Source organism: Macaca fascicularis, chromosome 3, assembly GCF_037993035.2.
Source record: "Macaca fascicularis isolate 582-1 chromosome 3, T2T-MFA8v1.1".
In the NCBI taxonomy this organism is placed as follows: domain Eukaryota; kingdom Metazoa; phylum Chordata; class Mammalia; order Primates; family Cercopithecidae; genus Macaca; species Macaca fascicularis.
In genome coordinates, this window is record NC_088377.1 from 112,304,114 (window position 1) to 112,321,684 (window position 17,571).

Consider the following 17,571-nt stretch of genomic DNA (forward strand, 5'->3'; position numbering starts at 1 on the left):
TTGCCAGAAATTGGTATCAGGATGATTCTGGTTTTGTAGAATGAGTTAGGGAGGAATCCCCCCTCCTAGATTTTTTGAGAATCGTTTCAGTAGGATTGGTACTATTTGTATATCTGGTAGAATTTGGCTGTGAATCCATCTGGTCCAGGGTGTTTTTTTGGTTGATACATTCTTCTTTTATTACTGATTCAATTTTGGAACTTTGTTATTGGTCTGTTCAGGGTTTCCATTTTTTCCTAGTTGAATTTTGGGAGTTTGTGAATTTCCGGGAATATATCCATTTCCTCTAGATTTTCTTGTTTGTTTGCATACAGATGTTTATAGTAGTCTGAGGATCTTTTGTATTTCTCTTGGGTTGCTTGTAATGTCACCTTTGTCATGTCTGATTGTGGTTATTTGTGAATCTTTCTTTTTTTTGCTTAGCTAGCTAATGGTCCGTCAGTCTTATTTATCCTTTCAAATAACCAACTTTTCATTTTGTCGATCCTTTGTATGCTTTTTGGCTTTCAATTTCATTTGAATTTTGCTGTGATTTTGGTTATTTGCTTTCTTCTACTAGCTTATGAGCTTATTCTTCTGCTAGCTTTTGGGGTTTGTTTTTGTTTTTCTAGTTCTCTTAGGTGCGAGATGAGGTTGTTAATTGGACGTCTCTCTAGCTCCTTGGTGTAGACGTTTAGTGCTGTAAACTTTCCTCTTAACACTGTGTTTGTCGCAACCCAGAGGTTTTGCTCTGTTTTCACTTTTTAACAAATGATTTTGTTCTCTGTCATAATTTCCTTGTTTACCCAAAAGTCATTCAGGAGCAGGATGTTTAGTTTCCATGTATTTTTTGTGGTTTTGAGAATCATCTTGGTATTAATTTCTATTTTTATTCCACAGTAGTCTGAGAAGATACTTGGTATGATTTCAGTTGTTTTGAATTTGTTGAGACTTGCTTTGTGACAGAGCAATGTGTACAGTCTTAGAGTATGTTCTGTGTGCAGATAAGAAGAATGTATACTCTGCAGTCATTGGGTTAAGTGACCTGTAGATGTCTCTCAGGTCCAATTGGTCAAGTGTCAAATTAACTTAAGGATTTTTTGGTTAGTTTTCTGCCTTGTTGATCTATCTTATGTTGTCAGTTGGATGTTGAAGTCCCTATTGTGTGACTAAGTCTTGTTTTAGGTGTAGGAGTTGTAAGGTTAGCTGAAAGAAAGAATGAGAGAGAGAGAGAAAAAAAGAAAGAGAGAGAGAGAGGAAGGCGGAGAGCGACACCTCCAAGGTCAGGTGAGTAAGTTCCTTACCCTGTCGGGCTGCTCCACCACAGTCAGAGGAGGCAGCCCTGAGCTTACAAAATGAGGGGTTTGTATGGGGGAGAGAGATCCTGGGGTGGTTTGTCGGTTAACTTTACCACATATCATCTCCTGATGGGCTTACAATATAGGAATTTACAAGAGGGTGTAACTTAGGTTTATCCATGTTTCTCGTGACCTCCCCAGTGCTGCCTAGGGGGCTGTAATCAGGGTTTTGCTCACAAGTCTGTTGACCTTGCTGTGGGGCCTTTAAGATAAGGGTTCAGGAATGCAGTTGCAGAGTATTCAGGGTAAGGGTTAACTGCATAGAGGGGTGGGGGTCCTGGAGCAGCTTGTCCTAATAGTAGTAATTTTACAAATGTGGGTGCTCCAGTGTTGGGTGTGTGTATATTTAGGACAGTTACATCTTCCTGTTTGTGAACCTTTAGTCATCATATAATGCTCTTCTTTGTCCTTTTTTAGTGTTTTGGTTTAAAGTTTGTTTTATTTGATACAATCAAATAGCAATCCCTGCTCTTTTTTGTTTTCCATTTGTGTGATAGACTTTCTTTAACCATTTACTGTGAGCCTATGGGTGTCATTACATGTGAGATGAGTCTCTTAAAGGTAGTAAGAGAATGGGTCTGTGTTTACCCAGTTGGCACTCTGTGTCTTTTAAGTGGAGTGTTTATTCCATTTACATTCAAGGGTAATACTGATATGTGAGGTTTTGTTCCTGCCTAGTGTTGTTAGCTAGTTGGCTTTGTAATCTTGATTGTTAGTTGTGGCAGCAAGTATTGTTATTTTGCTTTTATGTTTAGAACCCCCTTAAGCTTCTCCTGTAGGGCCAGTCTCATGGTGGCAAATTTCTTTAGTGACTGTCTGGGAAAGACTTTATTTCTCGTTCACTTAGAAGCTTAATTTGGTGGGATATGACATTTTCTTTAAGAATGCTTAAAATAGGCCCCCAGTCTCTTCTGACTTGTAAAATTTGTGCTGAGAAGTTTGCTATTAGTCTGATGGGTTTGCCTTTATAGGTAATATGTCTCTTTTCTCTAGCTGCCTTTAAGATTTTTTCATTTTTGGATAGTCTGATTACTGTGTGTCTTGCAGATTATCGTCTTGTATAGTGTCTTGCAGGATTTCTCTGGATTTTTTTGTATTTGTTTGTTGACCTCTGTAGACAGATTGGGGAAATTTTCCTGAATTATTTTCTCAAATGTGTTTTCCAAGTTGCTTACTTTCATCTTTTTCAAGAATGCCAGTAAGCCATAGGTTTGGTTGCATTACATAATCCTTTATTTCTCGAAGGCTTTTTTTTCCCCCTGTTTTCTTAAATTCTTTTGTCTTTTGTCTGGGTGGATTTGAAGGATAGGTCTTTGAACTTTGAAACTCTTTCTTCTGCTTGTCTAGTCTATTCCTAAGGCTTCCAACTGTATTTTGAAATTTTTCAATTCCAGAAGTTCTGTTTGGTTCTTTCTTATTACACCTATGTCATTTTTTGAATTGGATTGTTTTTCTGGCTTCTTTGTGTTGGATTTCATCTTTCTCTTGGATCTCATTGAGTTTCTTTGCTCCCTCTATATTCTGAATTTTATACTGTCATTTCAGATATTTCATTCTGGTTAGGATCCATTGCTAGGGAGCTAGTGTGATCCTTTGGATGTGACAAAACACTCTGGCTTTTGTATTGTCAGAGTTCTTGTGCTGGTTCCTTCTCATCTGAGGGAGCCGATGCTGCTGCTTTTTTTTTTTGTTGTTGTTGTTAATTTGCTTTCATTTGGCTGGGACTTTTTTATTTTTAAATTCTGTTTTCCCTTGAGGGTATGACTGATGTATGTTGCATGGATCAGTTGGCTTTGTTTCTGGGTGCTTTCAGAGGGCCAAGGCCCTGTATGGGTTCCTTGCTTGCAGATAAATTCATATGGTGGTTTTGTCAGGTATTGTTTATTGTAGCAACATATTTTTGTTTGGTGGTATGATTCAGGCTGCAGTCCAGTAGGTGGTACTTAAGATTAAGAGTTGGCAGGTAGGCTCTTAAGTCTGCGCATGCTCACTGTTAGCAGAGGTGGAGGCGGTGGAGAAGCATGAAAAGTGCCCCACCTTTGGTGAGGGTGAAGTTTCTGGAGAAGTCTTAAGAAATGGCCTCTTTCAGCCCCCGTTCCCTGGACCCCAATGGGAAGAGCCACTGCTGTCTCTGCAACAGTGTACTGGGGAGTAGGTAGGGGTTAAGAGATTCCCCCTCTCCAAGTTCATTCCCGGATTTTGGTGGTCCCTCCTTTTGTGGCTGGCACCACACTTGTGTTTCCTTTGACCCAAGGTGGGTTTTGGTGGGGTGCTTTCCCTTCTTCCTCAGGGGCAGTCCATGCCAAGGGTTAGATCTCCATGGGAGTGGAGTCTGCCTCCCTCCCGCTCCTCAGAACTAGTGGGACACTCTCCCTGAACTGTCCACAAAAGTGGACTGGGGTGCCCAGCAATGACACAAGTAGACCAGTTTTAGGTCGCAGAGCTGTTCCTGGCTGCGAGTCTTGCATCCTAGGAGACACCTCAGCTTCACAAGTCTCTTCCTGCTCCAGTCCTGTGACGGGGAAGTCTAATACCAGTGCTTGCTGCTTGGGTGCTTTCCACACTCGCCACTCAATTCTGTCTGTGAGAGTCCTTTCCCCACTCCAGGGCAAGTGTTCCAGTCTCTGGCCTGAGACTAAAATGCCTGCAATGGCCGCTGCTGCTAGGTAGCCAAACAGTGACTTACTTTGTATGAGCCCAGATTAAAAATGGCATCCTCTGGCCGGTTGTGGTAGCTGAAGCCTGTAATCCCAGCACTTTGGGAGTTCAAAGCAGGTAGATGACTTGAGGTTAGAAGTTCAAGACCAGCCTGGCCAACATGGTGTAAACCCTGTCTCTGTTAGAAATACTGAAATTAGCTGAGTGTGGTGGTGGGCACCTGTAATCCCTGCTACTCAGGAGGCTGAGGCAGGAGAATCACTTGAACCTGGGAGGCAGGAGGTTGCAGTGAGTTGAGATCATGCCACAGCACTCCAACCTGGGCAACAGAGAGACTCCTTTCCCAAAAAAGGAATTTTCCTCTTATTCCCATGCCTGGGAAAATGCCTGCAGCTTTTCCTGGTGTCTTTTCCTGTTTCAATCTCTCAGCCTTTTCCCAATTCAGTGTCAGTGTTTGGGGGAAACAGGGTGCTCTCCCGTGGCCTGGGTTGCATAGATCCCTAGTGGAAAACGTAAGTCACAAAGGGATACTGCCTGTCCCTTTCATGTACTGGAGCTTCACTTACTTTTGTCAGCCAAATGCTGTCCCTTGAGCTGCCTTCCCACCTTCTCCTTCCTGGGTTCTGGGGTGTTCTTTGCATTCTGGTGAATCCTGTTTTCTTTCTTGAATTAAAGCTCTCAGAGTTGATCTTTATGTACTGTTTTGCTAATTCCAAGTGGCTGAGGCACATTGAAAACCTCTAATCCACAATCTTGGGAAAAAAATCTGCCTGAATTGACTCTAATTGCAAATATAGAATGCCAACATTTAGTGACCTCAGACTATATGATACTCTTGAGTATCTCTCAAAGCCTGAAAGAACTGATACTGGGGAAAATGCCCAAGACTTATTTAGTCTAGCCTTTTTTTGTAGATTCTCTCTCTCTTTTTAAAAAAATCTACTTATTTACTTTCGATTCTCTGATTTCTATCCTTAGGTATAGTTTGACCGCTAAAAGATAATAATCTAAACAATATATTGTACTCCCTGCAGCATTGCCTTCGTTACATTATCTTTTAATACTTACATCCATTTTTAAGCAAGGTCATTATGGGAAGCAATTATGTTAAATTTTTTTTTTTTTTTTTTTAGACAGAGTCTTGCTCTGTTGCCCTGACTGGAATGCAGTGGCGTGATCTTGGCTTACTGCAACCTCCGCTTTCTGGTTCAAGCAATTCTCCTGCCTTAGCCTCCAGAGCAGCTGGGACTATGGACATACACCACCATGTCTGACTAATTTTTGTATTTTTGGTAGAGACGGGGTTTCACCATGTTGGCCAGGCTGGTCTTGAACTCCTGACCTCAAGTGATCTGCCTGCCTTAGTCTCCCAAAGTGCTGGGGTTATAGGCATGAGCCACTGTGCCCGGCAATTATGTTTAGCTTTCTAATGACTTTCCTGAAAAACTGTTGCTGAGAACGTTAACTAGTACTTCACACTTTGTCTTTCAGATACATTCCTATATGATACAATTCTTTATAAATTCAGTGCTACAGATACAGTTAATGAGAGGGACTTTGGATATCATCTGTTTTCAACTGTTTTGCAGATGAAGAAACCATGGCTGAGGTCAGCGATAAGTAGCTAGCCTAGAACCTGGTCTAGAAATCCTGTCTTCTAACAACAGGCCCAGTTTTGTTTTGTTTTGTTTTGTTTTCTTTTTTAACGTTTTGGAAGTTGAGTTAGCATTGACATAATGTAAAATTAGCCATTTAAAAATGAGTGATTCATTGGTATTGAGCACATTCACCATGGTGTGCAACCACCACCTCTAATTAGTGTCAATATTTTTATCACCCTAAAAAGAAGACTGTATGCATTAAGCCATTTTCCTCTTCCCCCCAGCCTGTGGCAATCACCAGTCTGAATTCTGTCACTATGGATTTACGTATTCTGGATATTTTACATAAATGAAATCATACAAACTGTGGCCTTTGTTTCTGGCTTCTTTCATTTAACATAAATTTTTTAAGCTCATTCACATTATAGCATGTACTAGCATGTTATTCCTTTTCATGGCTGAATTATAGGTAGATACCACACTTTGTTTGTTCATTCACTGATAAACATTTGGGGCATTTCTTCCTTTTGGCTATTATAATTAGTGCTGCTATGAACATGTATGTACATGTTTCTGTTTGAGTACCTGTTTTTAATCATTTGGGGTACGTACGTAGGTATGGTATTGCTGGGTCATATAATAATTCTGTGTTTAATTTTTTGAGAAATTGCCTATTGTTTTACACAGTGGCAGCACCATTGTACATACCTCCAGTGTGTTTTTATGTCCCCTGTCCTCCATCATGCTGAGATCGTGCCGAGTTGAAAAAGAAAGCCAAAAATTAGTCATTTTGTTTGAGGTATGAACTCTCGGTACATCTTTTGAAACAGATTTTTCAGCCAGTTTTGTCTGTCATTTTTCCAGTGGTTTGTTGAATTGTATTTTGTTTTGTTCCTTTCATTCAAACTGAGGTGAATTTCTTTTCCCTTATTATGTTTATGTTCCTAGAACCTACGGGATTTTGGAGGTCTAATTAAATATCAGTCTATTTATTGCACAAAATAAAAGGAAAATAAAAAGAAATAGCAACACTGAAATAGTCTTGGGTACTTTGAAGGAGTTATGTTAGGTTTTAATTGACGTAAGTACAGGTCAAATCTCTTTGTCTTCTACCTTTGCTCTAGGAGTCAGTTTGTAGGGCTCGGTTTTGAGTCTCCTTAAATTTGAGGCCATTGTATTGCTATGACATATTTACTAAAACAATTTCTTGTGTTATATTTGATCAGTGGATTTGTAGAAAACTTAAATGGTTTAAGATAGGTTAAATACTATTCAAATCTGTCTTCTTTTTCAACTTCTATTTTAAGTTCAGGGGTACATGTGCAGGATGTGCAGGTTTGTTACATAGGTAAGCGTGTGCCATGGTGGTTTGCTGAACAGATCATCACATCACCTGGGTATTAAGCCCAGCAACCATTAGCTATTCTTCCTGATGCTCTCCCTTCTCCCATCCACACCTGCCAGACAGGTGCCAGTATGTATTTTTTATCTCTGTGTGTCCATATGTTCTCATAATTCAGCTTCTACTTACAAGGGAGAACATGCAGTGTTCAGTTTTTTTGTTCCTGCATTAGTTTGCTGAGAATAATGGCTTCCAGCTCCATCCATGGTCCTACAAAGGATGTGACCTTGTTACTCTCTTGTTCCTTTTTATGGCTGCATAGTATTCCACAGTGTATATGTACCACATTTTCTTTATCCAGTCTATTATTGATGGGCTTTTGGGTTGAATCCATATTTTTGCTACTGTGAATAGTGTTGCAGTGAACATACATGTGCATGTATCTTTATAATAGAATGATTTCTATTCCTTTGGATATATACCCAGTAATGGGATTGCTAGGTCAAGTGGTATTTCAGCCTCTAGTCTTTGAGGAATTGCCACACTGTCTTCCACATGGTTGAACTAATTTACAGTCCCACCAACAGTGTAAAGCGTTCCTTTTTCTCCACAACCTCGCTAGCATCTGTTGTTTCTTGACATTTTAATAATCGGCATTCTGACTGGCGTGAGATGGTATCTCACTTTTTTTTTTTTGATTAGCATTTCTCTAATGATTAGTGATGTTGAGCTTTTCTTCATCTGTTTCTTTCGCGAAGTGTGTCTTTATGTCTTTTGTTTGTTTAAGGGCTTTCTTTTAACACACAGAACATTGTTCCTTGCTTCAGTGCCTACTCATGTTATGGTCTCTTTATCAGTTATTCTGTTCTTCACCTGGCTATATCCTTATAATTCTTGGAGACTAATCTTAGGTGTCACTTTTTCCAAGATGCTTCCTCTGACTGAACCCTCCTCCACCCTTTCTAGCTGAGTCAGATGATGTGTTCCTTCCTAATGTCTTATAATAACTGAAGCATGTCATTTTACTTACTGTATTTTTTGTAATTATATGTGTGTTGTCTCCTACAAAACTGTGAGCTTTTTGAGTTCAGGAAAACTATGCTTTAATTACCTTTGAAATTGCAGAACCTTATTATCCTAGGCACATGATAGACTTCAGTGAATGTTTAGTGAATGAATGAAAGAAGCTTCTAGTTTAGAAGAGGTAAATATGCACGAATAACTACTGTAGAATTGTAAATTTTGCAGTGGAAGCAGAGAATACAAGGAAAAACATATTTGGTAAGAGCGTGAAATGTTTATGAGGGAAGGTTTGCTTCATGGAAGATAACAATTTCAGCTGGTTCTTGAGGGGAACTTGCTAGAATTTTTTGCTAGGGAGTAAAAGTAATCCATCCTAGAGAACAGAAGCAAGAGAGCAAGTCATGCTCATGGAGAAGCCAGGTATTTTAGAATCTTTTTCAAAGGTCCTTTTGGCAGCAAGGAGGATGGAGTACAGGGAGAAGCAGGAATGATATAGTCATGCAGCTAAAATGAAGGTTTTCTGTCAAGCTTTGACTGTGAGGGAGGGAGGGTTTCAAAAGATACTTAAGATATAAAATGGGCAGTCAGGCCCTGATAGCTTAATTGGCTGAAAAATTCCAAGAGGGTAATCCAAGGCAACTCTAGAATTTCTCTTCTCAGTAATTGGGTGGGTATTGATGCCTCCTTTTAAAAAAGTAAAGGAATACAGGAAACATTTGGGATCTTCAGAGAATTTAATTTTGGACGTGATAAGTTTATGATCTTTATGACAAATTGAGGTAGAAGTGTTCAGTATGTAGTTGAATATAAGTTTCTGAAACTCAGGAGATATTTCTGAGCTGGAGGCACAGTTTTGGAAGTCAAGTACATATGGGTAGTTATAAGTAGTGGACTAGAAAACTCAAGGATTGCATATCTAGTAAGACTATAAGAAGGTAAAAACAGAAGAACCCTAGGAATTGCAAGCTTTCTTCTACTTAAAGGTAATCAAGGGCATACTTGCAAAGTAGTAGTAATTTTTCTTGGTCCCTTTTATTTCCTGTATGCTTTCCCAACTTTAATCAAAAAAGCAATAAAATTATGTTGCTATATCATGTCTTGGACTTAGCATCAGATAAACCTTATAGCAAGTGTGGGGCTGTGGCAGTACTAAAACATTCATGGCTCATTTTCAGGGGATATGTTGCTGCCAACTCAGGTTTATCTAGTTATTGCCTTGCAGGTGTACAATTTCACTGATTCCCGATTCCATGTATTTTCGTTTTTCAAGAAAAGCCAGAAATCCTGATTTTTACAGACTTTTAAATGCTTACTCAGAATTTTAAAAAATGCTGTGTTGGTCGGATAAAACATTGTCAGTTTCTGATACCTTTCTTAATCCTTATATTCTTTGTAACAAAGAGCAACTAGTATCACCTTCTGAGGTATTGAAATGTACTTGTTTCTGTTGCATACTAGGATGAGAGAAAAAACTTGACTGGAAGCTACAGAAAATTATAGTGGAAAAGGAGACAGACTGAATCCCTGGGCTTAGAAGATTTAGAGATTGAGTGAGTAATAGAGGATATAAGTCAGATGGGTTGAGACCCATCTGTAGTGACTGCACTGGCAGTGAATCAATCATTGCCACTTTTGGCTCCTTATTTGCTGAGGTCTTGTTGTTTCTGGGACTTGAAACTGGAATGGTTGTTAGGGAGGATTTTTTCTATTATTTTGTCCGGCATATTTTAGTACAAAATTATAAACACAATACAAAAAATACTTAGTGTTTTGCCCCAAGAACATAACCAATATGAATGGAAATGTTTCTGTCAGCCTGTGGCTTTCAAAATCTGAACAGCTGATATACCAGATGAACTCACAGGATGATTGTTAGGGCTGGCTCTCTTATATTTATTTATTTATTTTTGTTGAATCAGTTTAAAGAATTTTTACAGGAAGTCTCCTATTTATTCTATAGAAAAATCAAGGAGATTGTTGGAACTGACCTTTGGCTCTTCTATTGGTTGACCCTGTGGAAAGAAAGAGTCATAATTCCTTGAGTGTGTGTGTTCACTTTTAGGAACAGATTTCCCTGGAAATAAATTCTACTTGTATAACAATTAGATCTCACAGTTAAAAAATTATAATTAAAAAATGTGTCACAAGATATTATAATTTGATCATTGATTCTTGATCTAACCACCTTTTAGCCATATCAGATTATGGGAGGAAGTTATGGAGTAGGCCTCCTGTGTAAAGGAGGTGTGATTTTTTTTTTCTTTGAGGTGGGAGTATAGTTGGAACTAAATAAAGTACATGTGAATTTACCATATCAACTAAAATTTTGATCAAATGATTTTTTAAAATTGTGTGGTTCTTATTTTATATATGTTTATAGTTTCCCTTAAGGTTTTCTGTATCAGAGTTGTTGATCTATTATTTCCTCATACTAATGTTAGGGATGATAAAAGCTATGAGATGAATCTAAGCAGTTAATTTTAATGTCATGTGGAAATAGTTTTTTCTATGTTTTATTAAATGTCGAATGAATTGTGACTTTTACATTTTTTTCTCTTTCATTTGTTCTTTTGGGCACTGATAAGTCTAACCATGTATCAGCTTATTATAATTCATGGCTAGTGCCATCTGGCTGTCATTCTCCCTCTTTTGTAAAATCATCTTGTACTTGTGATTATATGTGGTTTTAAAATTACTTTTTGGAAACTCTTGAATAGTGCATTTATCCTGCACAAATTAGTATATGTAGAATAAGAATCATATTCTTTATTATCATTTATAAATGAAATATTTATATATAATTAGACATGCCAGGGCAAGGTAAAGTGGTACATGCTGGTAGTCCCAGCTACTCAGGAGGCTGAAGTGGGAGGATCCTATGAGTCTAGGAGTTGGAGGCTGCATTAAGCTGTGATGGCACCACTGCATTCCAGTCTGAAAGAGAGTGAGAGACTCCATCTTTTTAAACAAACAAAATCTGTAAAAGTGTAAATAGCCTTGAGCATTGGGCTTAGGTTCACTAAACAAATGTTATTTTATGTTCTCCTTTTGAATCAAGAGTTTTAAAGAGTACTTTCCCTGTTGGTACACTGTTGAGCAGCCTCAACATTTGTGAATATTTGTTCACTTCAAGTTTTTGTTTTTGGAAATTACCAAAACTTTAGCATATAAAGTTAGTAACTGGTTTAGGGTCGTACCATTTTGGTGGAAAGAATTGGGTAATCATAAATAAAAGAGATTGATTTTTATTGTTCACCTGCAAAACTGCCTTTTGAAGACAATTTAAAAGGAGTTCCAAAAATATTTAAGCTCTAAAGGCATTATGTTTTCTGTATTCCCCAAACACTTTGTGAATCTCTTTATTGTGGCATTTACTACACTTATGTTATCATTACATGTATATTTTACCTTTTTAGCTTCTGAGCATATTAGTGGCAGAAACTGCCTCATTCATCTTTGTATCATTAAGGCCTAACACATACCCACCTAGTAACAATAGAATCAATGTGAAGCCTCCAAAATAATTGGGTTGGAGGACAGTAGTTTTTATGTTAAATGTACGCATACCCACACATAAAATAGAATATTAAGGCTCATTACTTAGTTTTATATTTAAAGCAATTTTTTTCTTAATCGTATAGCCATGCATATGTTGCTCCACCATAAACTAATCATAGGAGTATACAGCGTTGTATCTGAAGCCATCAGGTGAGACTGAGGAGGAACACTTTAAGGTCCTTTGCCTTTTCACTGTCCTTTCCCCCTTCCCTTGGTCTCCCCTTTTCTCTCCTTTTTCTGTTCCTTCCCTCATTTCACTTGTCTAGTTAGTAATTTTCATACTTAATGAGCAGCTTCTGTGTACTTGGCCTTGGTTACATTATTATTTGATGTTAAATGGGACAAGGTTCCACATCAGGAGCGTGTTCTATTGAAATTACCTGGAGAAGAATGTTCAAGTTATTGTAGATAGAATAAGGTGGGAGGAAAACAGTCTGTACTTGTTGTAAGACCACTCTTCTTATGGCTACTTATTTTTATTGTGGAACTATATATATAATTATTATGACTCAAGTTGGCACTGAAGTAGTATCAACTGTAAGATTCTTAGCCCAGTCTGTTTGGCAGCCCTAAGCTGTATAATGTATTTAAATATAAGTCGGAGAGTGGTTGACCCTTTCTAGTGAGATTCATCTCACAGTCTAAGTTCCTTTCTATGGTAGTTCTGACAGCCTGTTCTAAGATAGCTAGTATAAAAGAGCTGATCTAAAACAGCATTTTCCACTTAACCCCCACTCTCCGCATGAACCAGGATAATCTACACCTGAATTAGCTGAATTAAGCACTGATAACCTAGGCCGAAATTAAGCACTAAATTAGTTGTGTGATTGTGAAGAGTTACTGAACCAGTCTGCTACTAGACTTGAGAGATGATATCACAAGTCAGCCACTTCATGGTGCTGATGGGTATTCTGGATCAAAGAGAGGGTTAGTGATTTTGCAAAGGTTATACAGAAAGTTAGTGGCAATCTGGAATCCGTGATTTCTGACCCTTAAGTACTGTATTATGCTGCCTTTCCTATCATAAATATCTTTTGAGGATCAAGTGAGATAAATGTCAGTGTGCCTTGATGGGTAGAAAATATCACAAGATAAATTATTTCTACGTCCTTTCTATGGTCAGGATGCATATGTAATTTTTCGCATTGCCATTTCTTAATTTTCAGAATCGTGGAAGTTGAGGTCATTTTTTATGTCTTTTTGTGTCCTTGAGTTCAGACCAATACAGGTAGATTATCTAAGCATGCTAATAAGTAGACACACTTTGAAACTCAAATTTTTTCTGTTATTTATTTAGAAGATACATGGATAAATTGATTTTCAGACCAGGAATTTATTATATTCACTTACTGCAGGTAGTTTTCTGACTACTTTCTTGGGAGGCATATTAAGCTGATTAATATTTAAATAAAAGCATTTATTTATTAGCATTTTTTTCTTACTGTGACTTTTTAAAATTAATTAATATTTTATTATACTTTAAGTTCTGGGGTACATGTGCACCACGGCAGGTTTGTTACATATGTATATATGTGCCATGTTGGTGTGCTGCACCCATTAACTTGTCATTTACATTAGGTATATCTCCTAATGCTATTTCTCCCCGCTCCCCCCACTTACTTAGCCCTATCTATTTGGCAGCCCTAAGCCATATAATGTATTTAAATATACCAGGTGAACTTCACTGGTGTATGATGTTCCCCTTCCTGTGTCCACGTGTTCTCATTGTTCATTTCCCACCTATGAGTGAGAACATGCAGTGTTTGGTTTTCTGGTCTTGCGATAGTTTGCTGAGAATGATGGTTTCTAGCTGCATCCATGTCCCTACAAAGGACATGAACTCATCCTTTTTATGGCTGCATAGTATTCCATGGTGTATATCTGCCACATTTTCTCTTTTTTTTTTTAATATTTATTTATTTTATTATTTTTTTTAATTTATTTTTTATTATTATTATACTTTAAGTTCTAGGTACATGTGCATAACGTGCAGGTTTGTTACATATGTATACTTGTGCCATGTTGGTGTGCTGCACCCATCAACTCGTCAGCACCCATCAACTCGTCATTTACATCAGGTATAACTCCCAATGCTATCCCTCCCCCCTCCCCCCTCCCCATGATAGGCCCCGGTGTGTGATGTCCCCCTTCCCAAGTCCAAGTGATCTCATTGTTCAGTTCCCACCTATGAGTGAGAACATGCAGTGTTTGGTTTTCTGTTCTTGTGATAGTTTGCTAAGAATGATGGTTTCCAGCTGCATCCATGTCCCTACAAAGGACACAAAGTCATCCTTTTTTATGGCTGCATAGTATTCCATGGTGTATATGTGCCACATTTTCTTAATCCAGTCTGTCACTGATGGACATTTGGCTTGATTCCAAGTCTTTGCTATTGTGAATAGTGCTGCAATAAACATACGTGTGCCTGTGTCTTTATAGCAGCATGATTTATAATCCTTTGGGTATATACCCAGTAATGGGATGGCTGGGTCATATGGTACTTCTAGTTCTAGATCCTTGAGGAATGGCCATACTGTTTTCCATAATGGTTGAACTAGTTTACAATCCCACCAACAGTGTAAAAGTGTTCCTATTTCTCCACATCCTCTCCAGCACCTGTTGTTTCCTGACTTTTTAATGATCGCCATTCTAACTGGTATGAGATGGTATCTCATTGTGGTTTTGATTTGCATTTCTCTGATGTGTGCCACATTTTCTTATTCCAGTCTGTCATTGATGGGCATTTGAGTTGGTTCCAAGTCTTTGCTATTGTGAATAAACAATAATATATGTGTGCATGTGTCTTTATAGCAGCATGATTTATAATCCTTTGAGTATATACCCAGTAATGGGATGGCTGGGTCAAATGGTATTTCTAGTTCTAGATCCTTGAGGAATCGCCACACTGTCTTCCACAATGATTGAAATAGTTTACAGTCCCACCAACAGTGTAAAAGCGTTCCTATTTCTCCACATCCTCTCCAGCACCTGTTGTTTCCTGACTTTTTAATGATCGCCATTCTAACTGCTGTGAGATGGTATCTTGTGGTTTTGATTTGCATTTCTCTGATGGCCAGTGATGATGAGCATTTTTTTATGTGCCTGTTGGCTGCATAAATGTCTTCTTTTGAGAAGTGGCTGTTCATATCCTTTGCCCACTTTTTGGTGGGATTGTTTTCTTCTTTTAAATTTGTTTGAGTTCTTTGTAGGTTCTGGATGTTAGCCTTTTGTCAGATGAGTAGATTGCAAAATTTTTCTCCCATTCTGTAGGTTGCCTGTTCACTCTGATGATAGTTTCTTTTGCTGTGCAGAAGCTCTTTAGTTTAATTAGATCCCATTTGTCAATTTTGGTTTTTGTTGCCATTGCTTTTGGTATTTTAGACGTGAAGTCCTTGCCCATGCCTATGTCCTGAATGGTGTTGCCTAGGTTTTCTTCTAGGGTTTTTATGGTTTTAGGTCTAACATTTAAGTCTCTAATCCATCTTGAATTAATTTTTGTCTAAGATGTAAGGAAGGGATCCAGTTTCAGCCTTCTACACATGGCTAGCCAGCTTGCCCAGCGCCATTTATTAAATAGGGAATCCTTTCCCCATTTCTTGTTTTTGTCAGGTTTGTCTAAGATCAGATGGTTGTAGATGTGTGGTATTATTTCTGAGGACTCTGTTCTGTTCCATTGGTCTATATCTCTGTTTTGGTACCAGTACCATGCTGTTTTGGTTACTGTAGCCTTGTAGTATAGTTTGAAGTGAGGTAGCATGATGCCTCCAGCTTTGTTCTTTTGGCTTAGGATTGTCTTGGCAATGCTGCTCTTTTTTATTTCCATATGAACTTTAAAGAAGTTTTTTTCCAATTCTGTGAAGAAAGTCATTGGTAGCTTGATGGGAATGGCATTGAATCTATAAATTACCGTGGGCAGTATGGCCATTTTCATGATATTGATTTTTCCTATCCATGAGCATAGAATGTTTTTCCATTTGTTTGTGTCCTCTTTTATTTCATTGAGCAGTGATTTGTAGTTCTCCTTGAAGAGGTCCTTCACATCCCTTGTAAGTTGGATTCCTAGGTATTTTATTCCATTTGAAGCAATTGTGAATGGGAGTTCACTCATGATTTGGCTCTCAGTTTGTACTGTTATTGGTGTCTAGAAACACTTGTGATTTTTGCACATTGATTTTGTATCCTGAGACTTTGCTGAAGTTGCTTATCTGCTTAAGGAGATTTTGGGCTGAGACGATGGTGTTTTCTAAATATACAATCATGTCATTTGCAAACAGGGAAAATTTGACTTCCTGTTTTCCTAATTGAATACCCTTTATTTCTTTCTCCTGCCTGATTGCCGTGGCCAGAACTTCCAACCCTATGTTGAATAGGAGTGGTGAGAGAGGACATCCCTGTCTTGTGCCAGTTTTCAAAGGGAATTTTTCCAGTTTTTGCCCATTCAGTATGATATTGGCTGTGGGTTTGTCATAGATAGCTCTTATTATTTAGAGATACGTTCCATCAGTACCGAGTCTTACTAGGACTTTTAAGACAATTGTCAGCTGACAAATTTTATGGGTTAAAGAGTCAAGATTGGCTTAGTGTCAGATCTTACCCTTATAGCTGTGTGACCTTGGGCAATGTTTAAAAACTTTTTTATTGTTTAACTTTACATAATAATAGTGATTAAGCCAAAATTGACCATTGGACTGTGAACTCATTTACTCCCCACAGTAACCACATGACATAGGTGAGGAAATGAAGGCATGTAGTGGTTACACAACTAATAGTAAAGGTGGTATCTAAGGTGCAACACAAAGTCCCCTCCCTCTTCCCTCTCCTTTTCTCAAGCAGAAGTCTCCCCGCATAGTTACCACAACTAGAAATGTACTGGGTCACACCTAAAGCCAGCATGTCTCTGAATCTCACCCAAGGCCCATGGAAAGTACTGCCTGGGTACCTACTGCTGCTGATTATTCAGGGCCCAAGGGCTCTTCAGTCAGCAGATAATCAATCTTGCGGGAACTAGGTCCTTCCCTTCAAAGCAGTAGATTCCCTTTTGTCCAATGGTGTGTCTAGAAATGCTGTCTGGGAGGTAGGGCCTGGAACAGGAGCCTCAGGACTCTGCCTGGTGACCTGTCCTACTGTGGCTAAGCTGGTATCCAAGTTACAAGACAGCATCCTCTTCACTCTTCCCTCTCCTCTCCTCAAGCAGAGAGAAGGAGTCTTTCCCGGAATTGCAAGCTGCACTACTTGGGGTGGGAGGAAGGGTGGTGCAAGTGCTCCCTTCATCGCCCCAGCTGGTGTCTCACTGGGTGGTGTGGTGGCTCCGAACCCAGCATAGCCCAGGACTTGCACTCTTGTGGCCTAGCCTGCCTTTCATGTTTACTTAGGACTCCAAAGCACTTTACAGTGGCAAGGCTTGCTGGCCTCAGGTTCCAACCACTGGGATGGTTACCACAGGCCTCTAGTGTGACTCAGTGCTTTGTTGACTTCAAGTATGATCCAGTGCCATCACAGTGGAGATGGCAACAGGGGTGCTTGTGTCACCCCTCCCCCAGCTCCACACACCTTAGCAGAGAGAGAGAGAGACTCTGTTTGGGAGAATGTAAGGGAAGAGAACAAGAGTTTCTGCCTGGTAATTTAAATAATTCTTCCACATGTTATTTAGGACCATGAAGGCAATACCACTACAAGTCTTTCAGAGCCACAACATTAGTAGGCTTAAGGTGCCCGTAATGTATATATGGCTACAGTGACTAGAAACAGATCAGAACACCCAAGTTCCTTCGAATACCTGGAAAGCCTTCCCAAGAAGGACTGGGACAAACAAACCCAGACTGTAAAGACTACAATAAATGCCTAACTCTTCAATGTCCAGACATCAGTGAACATCCACAAGCATCAAGACCATCCAGGAAAACACCTCACCAAATGAACTAAATAAGACACCACGGATATGTGTCCTTTTGGGTGGAAAAATCAAAATAGTTGTTTTGAGGAAATACAAGAAAATTCAAGATAATACAGAGAAGGAATTCAGAATCTTATCAGATAAATTTAACAAGGAGAT

General features: G+C 38.8%; 1 protein-coding gene across 17 annotated transcripts in view; it reads left to right on the forward strand.

Annotated features, from left to right (window-relative positions):
- Positions 1-17,571, forward strand: part of SNX13 (sorting nexin 13) — a 181,696-nt gene that overhangs the window by 23,836 nt on the left and 140,289 nt on the right. For 3 of the 17 annotated variants that reach the window (XM_074035383.1, XM_074035385.1, XM_074035386.1), the window contains exon 2: positions 9,420-9,511. The exons of 13 other annotated variants lie outside the window; for them this stretch is intronic. Coding sequence is in view for 1 of the 4 variants with exons in the window: in XM_065542246.1 (XP_065398318.1) it covers positions 2,385-2,402 (18 nt within the window). In the remaining 3 variants the exon portion in view is untranslated. Of the gene's footprint in view, positions 1-2,384; positions 2,403-9,419; positions 9,512-17,571 lie in introns of all 17 variants that reach the window. One more of the 17 variants, XM_065542246.1, reaches the window with a different exon arrangement.